This window comes from Podarcis bocagei (assembly GCF_964188305.1).
Source record: "Podarcis bocagei genome assembly, chromosome: 6".
NCBI classification, from domain to species: domain Eukaryota; kingdom Metazoa; phylum Chordata; class Lepidosauria; order Squamata; family Lacertidae; genus Podarcis; species Podarcis bocagei.
Window position 1 is genome coordinate 25,980,556 of NC_138130.1, and position 19,715 is coordinate 26,000,270.

A 19,715-nucleotide genomic window follows, 5' to 3' on the forward strand; every position below is an offset into this window, starting at 1 on the left:
GGGTGTCAGGAGATGCAAAATGTTACCAGGGTTGCTTAGCGTAGGCAATATGGTAAATAGCACTCTGGGGAAAGAGTTTTCAAAGTGCATTTAATTGCATTTTCCGCTTCTCCTAACAACAAGGGATTAAACTAGAATGAAATGTGATGGAACTGGTTCCTACTTGAAGAAAGATGGGCAGCTTGGCAAATAGTGTTTGTTAATATGCTAGGGAAAAGGCTAAGCCTGCCTTGGAGAAATAAACTATGCTTGCTACTTTAAAGGTGAAATTTTGAATTGGAATCTGAAAGCTGGTTCACATGTTATTTTAACAGCTGGGGAAAAGAACGAGTGCCTCACTCTTCAGATTCCTCACAAATAAAATGTTTTAAGTAGAAGCTTTGGGCATTTCTGGTGATGTTACCAAATTTTCTAATTTCATATTTTCGTAGAATCAGCAATCCTAGAAGCAAGAGCTGTCAAAGCATCCCAGCGTCAGTGACAAACTGTCGAGGTAACAAGGAAGTTAAGCAGGTTTTCGAGGAAAAGGTAAGTACCACCAATTGTTTATCAGCTTATTCATTAAAACATCCCTTTCTGCTGTAACAAGGTCACATCAAAGACACTTAAAAGGGGGGGGGTTAAAATGACAAATGCAATTCAGTGAAGCGAGTTTAAAGTGTTGCAAAATGGTGAAAAATGCCATAACCACATAGAACACACACACACATTTACTTTACAGAGAAACACCAAGCAATCTGGTTCCTCTGCAACGCTTAGAACCGATGAGTTGGGCATCACTGGGGCTGAGGTATGCCAGTTGCACTTCACACATTTATTTCTGGAAACCAGAAGTTCCTGACATACTTTTTGCAAAGTATTCCATGAACCATCTCTCGCGTTTTAAGGACCTATTGCAAACACAGAAAGTGGCAGCAAGGCCCTTGGACTCAATGTGGCATGTTTCTAGTCAATAGGCCTTACCTTGTAGAAGTGGAAACAGTCACCTTCCTTCCTGCTCCTTCAAAATTAGAGAGGCCAGCTTAAGCACACTTTTAAAAAGAGTGTAACATGTAGTTGGGCTCCTAGGACTCAGCTACACAGCTACAATTCTAACATTATGAGAGTGTTATAAAAATGTGGCACTAGATGGTGCTATAGAGCTGCAAGTCACTGTTAAATGGCATTGGGAGCCATTTTTTTTTAATGGCGGTTTTTCTTCATGGTGCTTTTTATATCTGTGTCGATCCAGCCTTAATATGACCTAACAGTGAGGAAGATGGATAAATGTCTATTATTTGATGGTTGTGCTCCAAACATGGTGAAGATGTGAATATTGAACATGTGAGAAGTGTGATTTCTGCTGCCCTGCTTATGTGTTCATGTCTAGACACTAGCACTGTTTTCATTCTCTCAGATTCCACTTACTTGTTGCCTGTATTCTTCCTGAAAGTTTTGCTATGGGGAAATTACAGCCTTGACAAAATGGAGCTCCCAAGGGCCCATAATGTTATTCTTCAGAGAAAGTTACCTTGGATTTAGAACAGGGATATAAAGCAATTCTCCTGAGACAAGCAAAGTCACAGGCATAAAACACTTGCCTTAGTTGTCTCATCCATTAGAAGAAGTTCCCTCTTCCACCTCCCTGCTTTTTTTAAGATAATGAAACACCACTGCTGTGGAGATTAGCACCTAGAGTAATACTAAATCTGCCAAGGGGTGATACCTTGGTTAGAAACAACCAAAACGACATGAAACAGTGATCAAGCTCCAGAGTTCTTCGGAGCTCTTCTTCAGGCTGGTTGTGAAACAAAATAGAGGGGTGGGGGGGGGGGAGAAGGGGAGGAAATGCTGGCATGGGATGAAAGCCACAAAGTCTGAAGTTGTTATACTCTTAAGATGGAATGCTGAATGAAGGAGGTGCTCAGATTTCAGGTTGCACCAAGGGTTGCTGGTGCAAAGAGTCATTGTGGCTGATCCCCCCACTGCTGAACTGGCTGTGGTCTAGAGATTCTTTCCCAGGCAGGTGATTACAATGCAAAAAGGGAGAGATTAGTATGGGAGAGATAACTTAGAGCAGAGGAAGTGACTCCCTTGGCATTCCTTCTGTGGCTCCCCTGTGGGAAAAAGCACTCTGAGCCTCAGACGCTCAGTTATGTCACCCCTTGCCTGCAGAGCTAGCAGCCCCTCTTCCCTTTTCGAACACCCTCCCTTGTGGAGCGTTCCTTCAGCCTCCTCTCCCCTCTGCTTGGGAGTCCTCTGGGCAGCTGCTACCATTGCCCACTTGGAAACTTTAAAAAGTGTGTCTGAACTATAAAACCATTCCAGGGAAACATTTTCGATTGAAAAGGTAGAGCAGCACTGCCATCTAGCGGTCAATCTCAGAGTTTGCCTTCTGCCAATTTTATATATATATATTTTGGGTCATATCCCAATCGCGCTGCTTCCCTTGGCAGTTGCCTGTTTTGGCCCTTGTTAAATTCAAGGGATGTGGTGGAGGTTCTGTGCATGTATGCTTTGCAAGCTCCCGCTTAACCTTCTATTCAAAACGTTTGTGTTCAGAACATTGGATTTTGCAACAGTTGTCAGTAGAAAGGTTGTGTTACGTATTTCCCCCTACCTCCTTGAGGAGGCATGCTGAACAGATTTTTATTTTCTTAATTAAACTTTGCGCAATGATGTGGAACCGGTATATGATTCCTGATAGTTTGACAGCTACTGCTGGTGGCTGCTCCCTTGCTATTTTCTGCCTTCCTTTCCCCAAGGACTGAAATGAAAGAAAGCAGGAGAGAGGGGAGTGGGTGTCAAGTACTGGTAGGCCATAGGGGACGCAGGTGATGCTGTGGTCTAAACCACTGAGCCTCTTGGGCTTGCCGATCAGAAGGTTCAAATATGCTCAATGGGGTGAGCTCCCGTTGCTCTGTCCCGGGCTCCTGCCAACCTAGCAGTTCGAAAGCACACCAGTGTAAGTAGATAAATAGGTACCGCTGTGGTGGGAAGGTAAACGGCGTTTCTGTGTGCTCTGGCTTCTGTCATGGTGTTCCGTTGGGCCAGAAGCGGTTTAGTCATGCTGGCCACATGACCCGGAAAGTTGACTGTGGACAAGCGCCAGCTCCCTTGGCCTGAAAGAGAGATGAGCGCCACAACCCCATAGTCGCCTTTGACTGGACTTAACCGTCCAGGGGTCCTTTACTTTACCTTAGGCCGGCATGTTTAAGAGGACGCACTCAATGTAGGAGAAGCCAGTGCAAACAGGAACTGAGCAGGAAGAGCAAATAATCTGTATTTCTGAGGGCGTATTTACTGAGACATTTTTGCAGGTGGCATTGGATGGGCACAGTGGTGTCTATGGGTAACTCTTGAATTGGCAACCCTGCTTGCCATCTGAACACTTATAACCCCTTTCAGGTAAAAACTAAAGAAGAACGAAGGCTTGGAAAATGTGTGCATGTGGCTGGGGCAGGGAGAATCACACCCACTGACCTCTGTGCATTCATCTGAACCTGAGTGCAATGCCTTCACGCGTACAAATTGTACGTGCCTAGGCCAGGGGTAGCCAACATGGTCCCTCCAGATGTTGCAGACTATTGTTCCCGTTATCCCTGACTATTGACCATAGTAGCTGAGACAGCTGGGAATTGTAGTCCAACATCATATGGAGAGTACCATGGCCTAGGTTCGGATGCATGCATGTGATCTCCCTCACCATAGGAGCTAATTACTAGTTGTCGAGGTCCTTTCGGCCCCCCATATAAAATATTTGAGGGCCGCCCCTAAGTTGATGGATCTTGCCATGCAAATGGGGGGGGGTTGCACGCGCTGCATCTTGTGATCCATTATACAGGGTGGGGATTACCTGCCTCGCCCCCCAATATTTTATTCAAGTGGGCACCCCTGTTCTCCACCCATTCATTCCCTCTCTGGTGTCATCTTGAAAAGGCTTATATCCCCAAGGAAAGATCTTCCACACTGAGGGAAGTAAATTAGTGACCTTACCTTCTCACGAGTAGTGGATGTTTGCATATTTGTTCAACACCGATTAAGACTTATTTGGCTTCCGGTTGTTTGTTTTTGCACACTTGTATGTTTTCTATGGCCGCACCTCATTTTGTTTCATTCCCTATATTGCGGCCTCTTCACTTGTTTTGTGTTCACCAAATAGCTTGAACGACGCAGGACTTACTACTGAAATCCCAACCGAGCGTAGCTGCAGAGGAAAGCTACCCACAGAAATTCCAAATGGATTGCTGTTGTTATGTTTCTAGTCCAGGTAGCATAGACTGGCAAAGCATTTCAGCATGTCCTGTTGGTCCAATTTGGTTCCTGCGGCTGTGACAGGAAATGAAGCAGGGGCTGTAAATAGTGAGGGTCTCACAGCTACCATCCCACAATGTTTGCAGCAGCGCTCCAGCCTGACAAAGGGATATCTGTCTCCCGGGAAGCTTCTGTCTGTCCACAGAACACATTCGTGGCTCCAAGCAATAGCAATAAATTTCTATTTACACTTATTAATTGCATTATTTCCTTCCTGGCACCTATAAGCCTACTGCTGCAGATCAGTGATCACTGATAAAGCTTTATCCAGACGCTCAAACTGGGGGAAACTCACACTGATACCAGTCACAGAGTACCCAGATGAGTTTGCAGCTAGGCTGCAGTGACAATTTTGCTTGAGCAAAGAATCACTTCCTACATGCTCCAAAAAGCACCGCTGCATCCACAGGAACATTGCTTAAGGCCCTACATGGTCACCTTTCCCTCTCATCAGGGGCACTCTGCGTAAGCGCAGTGGTCCTCTTGTATGCTGTCAAGAAGTTTCTCTGGTGGCCACCAAAAATGAGAGCCTGATGTAGCTGAGTGAAATAATTCAAGTAACAGAAACCTGAAGAAGAAGAAGAGTAGTAGTAGTAGTAGTTTGGATTTGATATCCCGCCTTTCACTCCCTTTAAGGAGTCTCAAAGCGGCTAACATTCTCCTTTCCTTTCCTCCCCCACAACAAGCACTCTGTGAGGTGAGTGGGGCTGAGAGACTTCAAAGAAGTGTGACTGGCCCAAGGTCACCCAGCAGCAGCATGTGGGGGAGCGGAGACGTGAACCCGGTTCCCCAGATTACGAGACTGCCACTCTTAACCACTACACCACACTGGCACACTTCTTTTGCTTTTGGGGGTTTTTATGAAGCACATATGAGTCATAACAGGCAAATGCCTCTTCTGAAGAAAGAATGCCTCTTTTAAAATGTTCCTTCCCATACATAGCTTTTCCCAAACATTGGTATTCAGCTATATATATTTTTAAAAGCTGCTACTATAATCAGGGCACATTTTTAGTTGAGCAAAGTTTTTTTTAAAATCATTTCATCTGCTGATTAATTGACTAACAGCACACTCCTATACACATCAAACTAAGATGCGAGTTCAATGAGGCTTCATCCCAAGTAAGTACGTATAAGATTGCAGCTATAATGTTGCAGCCATAATAATAAAAGCAGCAGGAATTTGGCCATTTTTCAAAGTTGTCAGTGCTAAACATTAGGAACTCAGTAGGACTTGCTCAAGCAAGTAGACAACTTAATAGAGAGCAAGATTTAAGTGGTTATTGCGAATGCCCTATATTGACAATGCCAAGTTCCCACTTTGCATCCAGGTCAGAATTCTGTTTTCCAAAATAAAAATAGATCAAAAGGAAATGAAAATTAAACTTTGTTGGACTGGTGGAGGACAGTCATATTATCATAGCTTCATACATTTATGTTTCAAATCCAACATTAGGCTGTATGAACGTGCCTTTGAACTTGAACTGAATACAGAAACAGCACTTCCATTTCCCTGGCTCATAGTAGTTGTAGAATGTGAACACATGTGAGTTTATTGCCACCCTTTGGTTTTGTGATGCATTCCTGGGTGAAAGGACAGCACAAGAAAAAAAGGGGATGCAGAGACATGGACATGGACACTCAGTGCCAATGAGATATATTCAAGACCATCTTTAGGGACTTGGACAATCTACGTTAAACATAAATTAGTGGCCGAGGCTGGATAGCTCAGTCGGCAGAGCATGAGACTCTTAACCCCAGGGTTGTGGGTTTGAGCCCCATGTTGGGTGAAAGATTCCTGCACTGCAGGGGGTTGGACTAGATGACCCTTGTCGCCCTTTCCAACTCTACAATTCTGTGACTCTTTTACTATAGATATTGGTTTACGCACCCCCAGTCATTTGTAAGGCTGTGGCAAAAAGAGAGAGAGAAGAAGATCTTGCTCCAGATGTACTGAGTCTCATTGTGGTTCCAGGCATCCTACAGCATCTTTCAGAAATCCCCACTGCCCCTTCCTCATCTAACATTGCCTTCTTTATTTAATACCAATTCTCTCTCTCTCTCTCTCTCTCTCTCTCTCTCTCTCTCTCTCTCTCACACACACACACACACACACACACACACACACACTTACTTTTCCTCCAGTTTACATCTATGTAATCCACCTGTTGTGTGAGTGCCTAGATTCTTTCACATCATTGTCTTTCTGCCACTGTTATTTTCTATCCACTGGGTCATAACAGTGTTGTTGCTGCTGCTGCTGCTGCCTGATTGGACATCATTGCTTTATCAGCTGATGGTAGGTCTGTCCTTTGCATCCCTCTATTAGGAGATCAGTTGCCTGCAGCCCAGTCCTTTCTCCCATGCTCTGAAATTTCAGTCTTAAGGCCTTCAGAATTCTTCCTTCCTTTATTGTTCCTTGAAAGCAGATGCATCAAGGTTGAATAGGCCTTTCTTCCCCTATATCTGCAGCAATAAGTGGTGGTGTAGTCACACACACTGTTTTCGAAAAAGAACAACATGATTGCTGTGGTTCTAGATACATCATGAAACATACACACCCCTGATTATAGATTCAAAGAGCATCGCAGAGGCCAGTCAGCAATGATTAGGGGAGGTGTATGTATGTGAGCAATGAGAGATGGATGCAAATCCCATGAACCCAAATGGGATGGGTAAAGAATGTGTTTGTGAAGGCACTTTGTCTCAGTCAAAGAGATGTTTTGAATGCTTAGATGCAGGGAAGGAAAGAAACCAAAAAGGAAGGAGTTAGTGCTATAGATTTTAAGCTTTCAGAGAATCCCCTAGTAAGTTTTTACACTACGTGTTGTATGTAGGCACTTGAATTTCCATTGGATGAGAGTCCTTAAAGAATTGTTATCCTCTGTGACTTCATCGATCTGTTTTCTTGCTCCTTCTTTTTCATTTTTTGTCACCTCTCACTCACTTCTGCTTATCTACTCTTCTTGCTATAAACCTGTTGTTTTTCACGTGTTCCGTCCTCTGTTCTTCTAATTGATGCATCTTCAGTTTTTGATACAATTGATCATTCTCTTCTTTCATAGTCTTTAGGTTTTGGCGGGCATGTGCCTTTGGGGCCTCTTTCTTAGCTCTTTGAGGGTTCATTTCCTATATCATTATCAGCTGTAGTTTCTCAAAGGTCTCGGGACCCCTTTTCGCTCATTCTTCTTTCTCTTAGTCCCATTGTTCATTCTTTTAACCTCCACACAGTCACCTGCACCTCTTCTTTTTCACTTCTCTCTGTATTTCTAACATCTTGACTCACCTTTGATTCTACTTCAGACTGGCTGTGTGTAGAAACGAAATGATGCCGCCATTTTATGCTATTCTGCGGTACCCTCTGCTGCAGTAGCATTACCCCATCATTGCCTAGTTTCATTACAGTAATTCCCTCCCTCCCAGTTGGTTTCTTTCTTAGCTTCCTCCAATCTCTTAAGCATTTTGAGAATTCTGCTTCCTGTTTAGTTTGTCTCTCTGTTTCTTGTTTTGCCAGCATTTCTCCTTTGTTACAGAGTCTTACTTACATGGACTCAGGTTTCCTTATCTGATCCAGTTTCAGTTTCTTTTCTTTTCTTTTTAATTATTCTCCTGTTTTGGCACCTTCTTATCTTACAGCTTCTCTTTCTTTATTTGCATTCCTGTCCTCTCTGCTGTACTGGTACTCTTTTGGTCTGGATCATGGGTTCATTTTCCTGTTCCTTTCCTGCTTCCTTTCTCTGGAACTTAGGGCCACCAAAATCCACATCTCTTAACTCCTTGCAAGTCTCAGTCTCAGTCAGTTTTATTGCACATAGCTGCCGCAATGTACACAGAATTATTTGACAATTAAAAGAAAATATACTGAATTGATTTTTTAAAAAGACTTAAAACGTTTATAAGTCTGTAAACTGCATCAGATTTTTTCCTCTGCTATGTGAACTACTGGACTCCCCTCTCCCCCCCCCCCTTCGTTGCCTTCTTCTTCTAATTGCCTACAGGCACGGATCCCACTTTCTTTTTAATTTTAATCTAAATGACTAAATCAATCAGCCTTGTGCTTTTAAGTTTTATATAGCAATTTGAGATGTGATGATAATTATAATAATATTTGGCACACCCTCCAACATTTCTCTGATGAAAATAGGGACACCCTGTTGTTGTTGTTGTTGTTGTTGTTGTACCTGCTCCATCTGACTGGGTTGCCCCAGCCACTACAGGTGGCTTCCAACACATAAAAAAAATAATAAAACATTAAATGTTAAAAAACGTCCCTGTACAGGGCTGGTTTCTGAAATATCACAAGCAATTTGGAGATTCAAAGACAATGCTGCCACATTTCCTTCCTGTGCTGAACCTATAAGAATACCTTTTGGGCAGGGAGGAGGGCAGGTGAGTGCTATAGCTTTCTGACTGAAAGGTCTAGCTTCTAATCAGAGGGAATGGTCCCAGGGCTCTCCAATCTGTGCTTTGGGACAGGAATGGTGAAGGAAGAGGCCAGCCTTGCTCCATGTATTCTTGCTGACACTGACCACCTCCAAACCCATTGCTTGCTTAACTGCTTTGTGCATAGGCTTTGCTGCTAATATGGGCTGTTTCTTGTTGTTGGCATTCATTTGTCTCAAGAGACAATGCAGTGCACCTCTGGTGGTCTAACTGCGACATTAGCAACACCAAAGTGACCACCCCTGGACCATGTGTATGGAGGTCTTGGGCTGCCCAGACAATAAGACTCTTGGCCTCGCTGATGTGGTCTAAAGGAAAGCAGAGCAATATGTTTGGCACCAGCTTGGCTGCAGGAGTTGCCAGAAGGAGGCGTACAAGGCACCACCCCAGCTGTCTTAGGGACTCCACTCCGGATTGGTGTAGGGTTTACTCCTTAGCTGTTTCTTCTGCCAAATATAGCCCACAAGGCAGTGGAAGTTTAGGATCTCCACCCTTCCCAGGTGGACGAGCCCCATCTGCCCCTTACTTCTGTCTGCAGCACATGTAGAAACTGCTTTCTTAACCATTGGACCTTCTATTGGTCTCATCCACTCAATCTGCCAGAGCCTGTCTTCGCATACAGGGGAAGACCCAAACTCGCCAAGCGTTTGAGACTCATCAGCTACCCTCACCTGGTTTAGCTGGCCAGTCGAAGCGGCTTCAACATGGGCTGTGGAACGTCCCTATCTGATCAGGGAGCACCTGCACCCAAGTGTTGTTCTGTGGCAGGGCTAGGGCTCGAAGTACTAGCAGTGGTGATAAATGTGGTGGTGTTTTCTTCAAAAATTCTGGACACTTGTCTTTTTCAACCCTTTTCACCCCCCAGAAATGATTGCTGCTGGTTTGCACACCCTCCCCTCTCATCGTAGCACCCCTGCTCCGGCACCTCCCCTCATGAAGTTTTGCAGGTTACTTTCCTATATACTTCCCTAGATACCCCTATACCATTTTCATACTGAATGTTGTCCACAAAGCAACAGGGAGGGGAGTGAATCCCCTTTAGTTTTTTCTCTAATCAGCTTTAAGGAGAGCTAGCAGTTCCTGAAGCCTGACATTACCTCTTCAAAGCAATTTTTTGAACAAAATGTGGGGTAGCCCCTAATAAACAAAGGATTTTAGGTATAGTAAAAAACAGACTAGGGAAGAGCGATACCTGATTTTCAACATCAGTGATATATCAGCAGCTAAACATCGTGATATTCCGATATATGACAATGTCTGAAATAGGAGATCAGGCGTGGGGATGAGAGAAGGAGCAGCTACATAGATCGGGTGGGGTGCGTGCAGATCAGGTGTGGGGTTAGGGCTCAGCGATGTCAGGTTTTCAACATCGTGGTGTATCACCAGCCGAACATCGTGGTTTGGTGAATAAACCATTATGTTGAAACAAGCTGCATCAGCTCCAGCACCAAGTGAAGCTGCCTCAGCTCTCACTGCAGGAACTGAGGTGCTTTCACCCCAGTGCTTCACAGGCTGGGACCAATGCATCTGGCCCCAGTCCACTGCTCAGCTGAGCGAGCCCCGATGTCCCTGGAGGTGAGGTGGGGGCTCCTTTAGACTTCTCCAACAAGGGGGGTGCAACCGTGCACCCCTCAATGGAAAAGTGTGACAGAGCCTGCACCTCCCCAGTTGAGCAGCTGCGATCCCACTTCTGCTCACATGCTGGGGAGCGGGAGCACTTTAATGGAGCCCCCACCCTGCCACTGGCTCATGTGAGCCGGTGGCGGGTCGGGGGCTCTGTAGAACTGCTTGGCTGAGACAAGGGCAGTGGTGCACTCCTCAGCCAAGCTTTGTAAAGAAGCAAGGTGTTATGTACTGAAGTTCTCACCTTGAGCCAGCAGGGGGATACTGTAGATAGTTTTCACTCAGGTCCACATATGCAAATAAGGGATTGAAAGTGACGTTCAGTGATTGGATAGTTACAGAAAATGGTTACTGTTGCGTTCTAGTGGAGCTCTATATAAGCAGGCTGGCTGAACCCTTCAGTTCAGTTCTGTTCTGGCCTGTGAATAAACAAGAGCTGTTTGAAGAATCGCTGTGTCGTCTGATATGTTCACCCACAACTTAACACAAGGGATCTCGCTTGTTTCTCCCTCTGCAGCGGTATGAGGGCAGAGCACGATGGCGATTTCACTCAGCGGTATATCATTGGTGAAATTGTCACCGCCCCTGAGTTCCTTTGCCTCCAGCGCCCGACTGCGGCTCGTCTTTCACTCAGCGCGCTGGGCGCTGTTAGCAGAGAGACTCAGGAGGCGGCAGTTTCACCCATGATATACTGCTGAGTGAAGCCGTCCTCACGGTCTGCCAGGCCTAGTGGGGGTAAGGGAAGGAGCAGTCACAAAGATTGGGCGGGTGGAGAGAGGAAGTGGGGTCATTTCCACCACGTGGTTTGAGTGGATGGGGACGGGGTGTGTGTATCAAGCGCTGTCAGCGGTGGAAGCCAACAAAGATGAATGACCACTGTAGCTGCCGCTGCTTTTCTGCTGACGGAGAAAAGCTGCTCTGCCTCAGTGCCAGGGGAAGGTACATTGTGCCTTGAACTGAGGCAAATCAGCTGCCCTGGTCTCCCTCAGTGTGCCGGGTCAAAAAAATTATTGCGGTGTGATTTCAAAACTGATTTTGGCCAATAAATGGAAAAATCACAGTGCCAAAACAGGCCATAACATTTGTGATATTGCCATGCAAAAATGGCAACAATATAGTAGGGAGCAGGCAAGGGATGGGGCTGCAGACCCCCTGGGTGCCTTTCCCAGACCCCCAGGGTTCCCCAGACTCCTAACTGGGAACCACTGTTAATAACAGAACCCATATATATATATATATATATATATATATATATATATATATATATATATAAAATCTTCAAACCCAGCACAAATCCATCATTTCCTGTTTGTCTTCAGTTTGACAGGTTTTGTTACGATATGAGAGCAATGCAGCTGCAAACTGGCAGCTTGGTGAAAACATCACATGATGTGACAAGCTGTGGGAAAGAATCTTCCCGGAAGTTCACAGGCTTAAAAAGTCTTTGCTCAGAGTGTAATATGAGACCTTCCTGTTGCATATGTGAAGGAAGTCTTTGCCACTTGCTTGCTGAACACTGAACTGTTCGGACAGGTTTTTTGTAGAGTTGCACAGTCAGAAAATAAACAAGATGTAAAGGACTTTCTGGCTATCTTCTTTCCCTTGCTGGGATGCAAGGAGGGAAGGGGGTGTGCATTTTCCACGCTGGGAAATGTCGCCTATCTAGATCTCCTGGACTGCGGGGGATTGCAGCCAGGGCAGATCACCGGTAAACAAGCTCCGGGAACCTGCGAGGGGGGCCAGCCTCTCCCGAGGGGGCTTGCTTTCCAACAGGTTTTACCAACTCAGCAGGGGCTACCATTACTGCAGATTCTATTGAAAATGAAAGTTATAGCCATTTGTTGATTTTTCCCCATGATAGGGAATGGCATGGAAAACATCCGAATCAGTTTGGAACTGAAGTGAAATAGGAAAGCTCTGAAGAGGTCCTAGTCAAATTGAAGGCTATTTTTACAAGACGCTGACTGGATCAGTGTCTGAACTGTATCTTGTGGTCAGTGCACATTTTTGATAATCACATCCTCCTAGATTTAGAATGCTTGCAACCAAATCTAAGACCATTAGCTACCTCCACTGCAGGCCTGGATGACGTATAAGCATGAATGTGTAACTGCTTAGAACCTGCTCAGAAGCTTTAGTGACTAAGAGGCATATAAATAGCTACAGTAAATAAAGAGGCATAATTATCTGGAGCAACTGCAAGGAGTGGTTATCACAGCTTGATTGAAATTTTACCTCAGGGAGAGAGTCAGAACTGGACCTGTCGCCTCCTTGGTAGGCCTGCAACTCAGGAAAGAAGGAAATCTTCAGCCTACTCCAAATTTAATTATTTGTTAATATTTTACTTTTTAAATTTTGTATTTAAGGCCTGTGTGTGCTCTGAGGGAAAAGGCAGAAAAGTAGCCTAGGCGAGAGAATTTGTGTGGAGGCCATTGATGGCTTGGGAGAACGGTTGGGTCAGCCCTTGCCAGTAGCCAAGGGAAACCCTGTGTGCCCTCAGCAGAAAAATGAAGAGAAGCCCAGACAAGGAAATTCATTTCATCAACTCATGGAGAGGCCACTAATGGCCTAAGACAACTCAGCTTTGCAACATTTTATTTTAAAAATACATTTTAAACTATAACCCAGCCAGTAGGCCTTGCATTTTTAATGTTCTCCCGTATCACAAATTGCATCTGAAAGCCCCATCGGTTTGAAACATGCCAGTTGTGTGTTCCTGTTCAAAGACCTCTTTGGTTCAAGGAACTTTGGGTGGTGGCCTGCAATTGCAGCATTGCCTGGGTAGCACAGTTGGTTAGAGAGTGGTGCTGATAACACCATGGTTGCAGGTTCCATCCCTGCATGTGAAAGCTGCATCTTTCTGCATTGCAGCCGGTTGAACTACACAATCCTCAGGGTCCCTTCCCAATTCTGTGACTTCTGTGAAATCCTTGAAGGCATGTTCCGCTTTGATGGAACTGTCTGGCACTTTAATGTATGTGCAGGATAATGCGACCGATGTATACTAGGGCATATACTGGGGCTGTAGCTCACTTGCTTTGCATGCAAGAAGGTCCCAGTTTCCATTCTCAGCATCTCAAGAGATGGCCAGGAATGTCCCTTGCCTGAAAGGCTGGAGAGCTGCTTCTGCCAGTCAGTGTCAACAGAACTGAACTAGATGGGCCAGTGCTCAGACTCAGTAGTTTACCCTATGTGCTTTACACAATCAAGGATCCAGGCATTGTGATCTCAAAAGTTCTTAGCAACCTTTGAAATAGGCAAAGAACTTAAGTTGGTTTTGCCCCCACTGTCTTTCTCTAGTTTCATTCCATCCCATGGAAAGTGATGTCGAGAGCCCCTAATTCTGATCGTGTTCCCCCTGCCCTCATTTCACTCCCTTGACTAGATGTAGTGAAAAACAAACAGTACCAGGAACCAGAAAGGACTCTGTTTTGTCCTCTTGCTATTCCCAAACTGCTGCATTGGACTATATCACACAATATAGCCAGTTACACTTGCTACCTCCTCTGTGTTGTTGTACTGGACAGCTCCTGTTACCTTTCAGTGGTTCTATGCTTTTAGGAAACTATGCATGACGATACTTTTTTGGAAACTTTTCAGCCCAGCTCCATTATCCTGCAGACTCTTTTGAAGTTGACGGTGCTCTTGTACCACTTGTGGGTCTCAACCTTTATTCCACTTTTCATTGGTGTGCGGAAGGACAGCCTTCGATAGCTATTATTTGCAAAAAAAAAAAGTATTCTATCTCTTTAATGAAAGGAAAAGTCAATATAATGTATTCTCAAATGTAAATGCAATAAGGAATTAACATATAGCTCTGGTTGTGATCTATGACATTTGGCTTTGCAGTATTCATATATTGCACAAACTCTGGAATTTTCCCTGTTTCAGAAAAAGAATAAAATGATAAAACACATTGCGGTGGAGGGGGGAGGGCAGGGAAGTCTGGTCTATATGATTCTGAAATAGATACCTCTCTTTTTCTGCTTTAAAAACACATGAACGTCATTTATCTTGAAGCCGGTTCTTCATCATGTATGTCCAAGTCATACAGCACAAGGAGAAATGGAACAAGATGGCGGTTACAGTGGCAAGATGCAAATTTATTCGGGCAAAAGTAATAGGTGCACAATATCAAGCATGCTCAGGTTTGTGCCAAGAAAACTGTTTACGGATGAGGAATGGATGGGATGAGCTTTTTGCATCATACATGATTAACGGTTCTCTGAACTTCCATTAGGAAAATCTATGTGTGATTTCCTAGCTGCCACTAAGAAATGATACAGACCACACTGCTGGAGCAGAAATACCCTGGCTCAAATGATAACGTAACATCACAGCAGCAGTGTACCTGGGAATGTGATGTTCCTTAAAAATAAAAATAAATAAAAATAAATGAAGGAAATAGACTGAAAGGGGAAGGGGAGTAGTGACAGAGAATTCACAGACCATGTTGACTGCAGGCACCTATTTGGAGTGTTTCATTACGTCTTTAATTAAAATGGTTTGTGCTTCCTTTTTCATTTTACTCATTGTTTGACTCTCTCTCTTTTTTTAAGCATGCGAATAACGTTGCCACTGTTTTTCTCCAGCTCTCTCTATTTCTCTCCCTCCTAGTGTCATCGCTTGAAGCCAGGGAGCATTAGAGCTGTGTTTTTCTCTCCCTTTGAAAGCACATTTTAAAAAGGGAAAAGAAAGGGGGGAAAGGAAGAGAAGGGAAGAGAAGGAAAGGGGAAGGGAAGGGAAGGGAAGGGAAGGGAAGGGAAGGGAAGGGAAGGGAAGGGAGAAGAAGAAATGTTCCTTTCTGGTATTCTCTGCAGTTAGGTCAGCAGGAGGCAAAATAGGGTCCCATTGAGAAGAACCAGCACTTCTTCATTAAATGCCACTTTAAATGTGGGACGAAGAGAACTCGCTACTGTATTGGGGCAGTGCAAAAAATAAATAAAATAAAAATAGAACGAATGAGTGTCTTAGTCCATGGGTGAACCAAAATGATAATGCAATGAATGTCACAGAAATGGATGTTGTTGAATGGCCTTTGCACAGCAGAGGTAGATCAAGGTTTATAACAAACTGTTTACTGACCATTTACGTTTAAGATCAAGAGAAGAGGTCAGTTGAACAAGAGCTCACCTATGTGCTTTCTTAGTCGCGCGACTCTAGCAAACTCCCTAAAGTACTGCAGCCCAGCCCCCTTATTGCTGCATTACTTTTTTTTCACAACAGACCAAAATGCTCTTTGAAATCTACATTCCACTATCGGTTAAAGCTTTCTCCACCCCCACCCCCACCCCCACCCCACCCCTAAATTTTCAAAGTATTTCCACAGTAGAGTTATGAGTATAATTCATATGAGATGTGCTCTTCCGGGGTGGGGGTGGGAAAATAAAAGCACCATTTTTAAATGCCAAGTAGAATACCTGTGTGTGCACATGCGCAGTAAGGAGGGGAGAAGGGTAAGGAAAGAAACTGAAGCTGGATAATTCTGCATTTTACGTGCTTTTTTTGTATTTGCACAGGTCATTTTAAGATCCTCATTCTCAGTTCATAGCAAAACACTATCAAAACAAGAAGTCTTGCAAAATAGTTGAGCTTATACATCTTAAACAAATGCATTATTTTAACCTGCTAAAGCAGTAGGGATTTTTTTGTACTTTTTTTTGTATATATCTATATATATTTTTTGCAGAACTTCACAAACCATAAAACATGAATAAAAATGCATATCAACACCGCAGTGATGAACAGAAACGTTTTCTTGAAAGGGCCAGGGAAGGATGGGGGTTTTCATAGCTAGAAAGTAGATAATTGGTTTGCTAAGAGAATATTTCCTATCTTTTTTTCCTTCATCTCTCAGCTACACAGCAAACAGCTCTAAAGTGCACTTTCCAAGTGTAGTTAGAGAACAGGAAGGAATGAAAAGTTTTTTTTTTAAAACAGCCCTTATTAACTTTTCCTTCCATTTATTCTAGTGTAAACTCTAAAAAGCCTTTTTAAAAAGCAAATTCTCATACACTCAGCAGGTGATATGATTCTACAAAGAAAAAAAGGGGGGGAAAGACAACTGGATTATTCTCACTCCCTGCCCCGCTTTGACTACTCAGCCCAACGTGTTAAATTTTATTGCACACTCATGGAAATGGTTTATCTATTATGATGACTATTTTTTTTTTAAAAGACCCATTATGTTTTCTTTTTCAGCTGTGCTAACGTTTAGTTCTGCCTTCGCCCCCCCAATGTCCTCGTCTGCCTTTAGTTTCAAGGGGAATTTCATTAACATGTCATACTTAATAGACTGCGGACAGTTTCATACACTGGGTTGCTGCAGGAAACACACACCTTATACCAATGTTCCCACAGCAATTGTGTGATGTGGACGAAACACAACTGCATCTTTAAATACCAGTATACAAGCATCTGAGAACCCTGTTTGGGGGTCAGAGATTTCCAAGAAATGTTGCTATTTAAACTAGGTTGGGTGTGAACTCATGTGTGATGTCCACACATTATGTGTTTTCTGGGGGAATTTGTGGAGAGATAATCAAAAACTGGTAAAGGGAAAAAGGAAAGTCTTTGTTTTTTGCTGAACCTCTTTGCTCCTATAGATTATACTGCCACGTGCTGCTCGCATGACTGCGGCGGAATTAAAAAACCGTAATTCACAATGAATGCCAAACTTCTCCCGCCCCTGTGAAGGCCTCTCTCATCTAGTCATCTTTGCTGAGCTCTAAACATGGTTTCGCATGCACTGTCTTCCGTCCCAGGCTGCTCCTGTTCAACTGACCAGTGAGAAAGGACTGGACTTCTTTGAAAATGGGAATTGGAGCAACAGTTTGTTATAGGTTTTGTTACGTTACAATTTCACTGTCCGATTCCACCTTAGAAGGAGAGCACTTCTCTTTTGCCTCCCCATCTCCTCACTTTGGGTTCCAGTCAAGTGACTTGTGCAACATGGGCAGAGGCTCATCTGAATCGTGCGCCCATTCATTGTGATTACACAGACGGAAAAGCAAGCGGGCATTTTCGGCTTTGGGGCACTGGAGAGGAGAAGGAGAACCATTTTTATTTTATTTTTTGTGGGGGAGTAGGGCCGTTTAGGGGGCAAGGTTATTGTTGTTGTTTTTTCTAAAAATAAAAATTAATCCATTAGTTAGTTATGCCATGGAACCACAGCAGTTCTTTCCTCTAATAGAAACTGACAAGACATAAAAGACAGAACTATTGGATGAACACACACAATGACTAGAAATAGATAAGACAGTGAAAAGACTTAGTTTAGCTCTGAGAAACTGTCCAAAAAATAAAATCCTGTATTAACAAGTGCAAAAACAAAAGAAAGAAACTCCAAACATTAAAACACAGTGTATAAAATGGTGTGAGAAATTTAAGTCACCAGACAGCCTTTTAGTCAATAAAAAGCTGTATTTGATGTGTCCTTGTTTGGATTGTGGCCCTTCTGTTGAGTTTTACCCAGAAGGCCTTTGGAGGATTGAATGGAGGGCAAAAGGACCCCAGTCTCTTGTGTTTGACTGCAGTACATGTGGGCCTGCTGTAGGCCCATAGGAGAAGATGAATTGGATCTTTTATTCCTCATTGGTTGAATTATCTTCCAAAGTTGTTATGCTGCCAAAGCCCAGTTCGGTTGAGTTCTGTGCTGCTGAGACTGTTAGTACTGTATGTAAGAGAATTAGTACGAGAACACACAGTTTAAGTCTGCTGTTACACAGTCTTGATGCTGATGAAACTGTGAGTGATGTCCGGTGACACATCGAGTCACTTGTTTTTATAGTCCCTTTGGATTGGTTATCTGATAATAGTCCCCATCTGACATCACAGCATTCTGGTTCTGCATTGGTTGGATAGTTGTCGTAGAGCCCTGCAGGGAGGGGAAAACAATAGTAAGTGAATTCTGGTGACTATTTCACACGATAAAGAAGTCTTCTGAATGCATATATTCAACTAGAAGGCTTATTGTAATGTTACTTGATATGTATTATTGTATAGCTATTATTGTGTTGCATTGCTTTTCTGGTGCTGCAAACCATGCTATAATTTTCTTTATAATCAAATGGTTCATGACACAGTCTGTGTGGAAAAGCGCCAGACAAGGTAAAGTTAGTAGAAATAAAAATAATAATAAAAAACAATAGATTCCATCTGCTCCATCCTCCTTAAACAAATTTTTGGTTCTGTAGCTGCTTCGTGTACTAAATATTATTAGTGCTGCTCCTTGTATTTATGCTTTTTGCTGCATAATTTGTGTTCGAATGCTTGGATCACTGTTGCTTTTATGTTTGCTTTCTATTTCCAAGAGGAAAATGAAATAATAATGCAAGTTTTGGTCTTGATATTATTCAGAAGATCACTTCCCCTGCCACACCTATCCTCTCATGATTACTTTTGTCAGGTATAGATAGCCACATAGAAAAGTGTTGCATGTACTGAGAAATTTGTGCATGTGAGTTTTTAAAATAGGCTTGGGACGCATGCACATCTTATTTTCCTAACTGCCTTAAAGGAGGCTTCATGGGTGATTGCAAGAGCCTTCATGGTGGCAGATGATATAGATAGATGATAGATATTGCAGAAACCAAAGACAGAATCACAGAATTATAGTGTTCCATTAGGAACTTTTCTGTGTAGTCTTTGGGCTCATCCATGCTCCTCTTTCTCTCATGATTTCTAGATACGGGCCTCGTAATTTTTTCTTACGCTCTGCCCCGTTCTCAGGAAAACCTGAGTTTTACTGCTGAATTAAAACAAACATCAAGCAGGTTTTCTGAGTAGTGCCATTTGTTCTGATTCAGCAACAAACCATGGGTTTTTCTGGGGAAAGCTGCAGGAGAAAACAAAAACCTCTAGAAATCCGGGGACAAACAGAAGAAATCAGAGGACAGGGGGAAGTGTGGATGAGCCTTAAGCCTTTTTTTTTCCTTTTCGATTTTGGCAGTTCCTCCCCACCCCCATTATATTTTATTCGGCTTCAACGTTGTTAACATATACAGTCAAAACCCAGTTTCATCTTCTGTCTTATTTTTGCCAATGTCCCACCCCATTTTCCATGGAGTTGTTTTTCCCCTTTGGTTGCGCCCTATCTAATTGCTTCTGTTGCTCAAATCCTGCTTGCGAGTTCATCATACCATAATATTCCTTTAAGTAATCCGAAAATGCATAAATTATTCCATAAGACACTCATCATTAGGTTTTGTTAATTTTACCAGTTCTGCATAGTCCATTATCTTACTTATCCATTCTTCTTTGGTGGGAACTTCTTCTTCCTTCCATTTCTCTGCATAAAGAATCCCAGCTGCTATTGTTACATACATAAACAGCTTTAACCATTTCTTTGGGTTACC

General features: G+C 43.4%; 1 protein-coding gene and 1 long non-coding RNA gene across 3 annotated transcripts in view; one reads left to right on the forward strand and one right to left on the reverse strand.

The window, feature by feature from the left end:
* Positions 1–431: 431 nt before the first annotated feature.
* The window catches only part of LOC308589537, a 28,394-nt gene continuing 9,110 nt past the window's right edge, over positions 432–19,715 (forward strand). Inside the window, exon 1 of the long non-coding RNA XR_014009366.1 lies at positions 432–528. This is a non-coding gene — a long non-coding RNA (uncharacterized lncRNA). The remainder of the gene's footprint in view (positions 529–19,715) is intronic.
* The window catches only part of NALF1 (NALCN channel auxiliary factor 1), a 328,184-nt gene continuing 326,083 nt past the window's right edge, over positions 17,615–19,715 (reverse strand). The window contains exon 3 of one of the 2 annotated variants that reach the window (XM_081198573.1): positions 17,615–18,235. In XM_081198573.1, coding sequence (XP_081054699.1) covers positions 17,943–18,235 — 293 coding nt within the window. In that variant the 3' untranslated portion in view covers positions 17,615–17,942. The remainder of the gene's footprint in view (positions 18,236–19,715) is intronic. The other variant, XM_081198574.1, reaches the window with a different exon arrangement.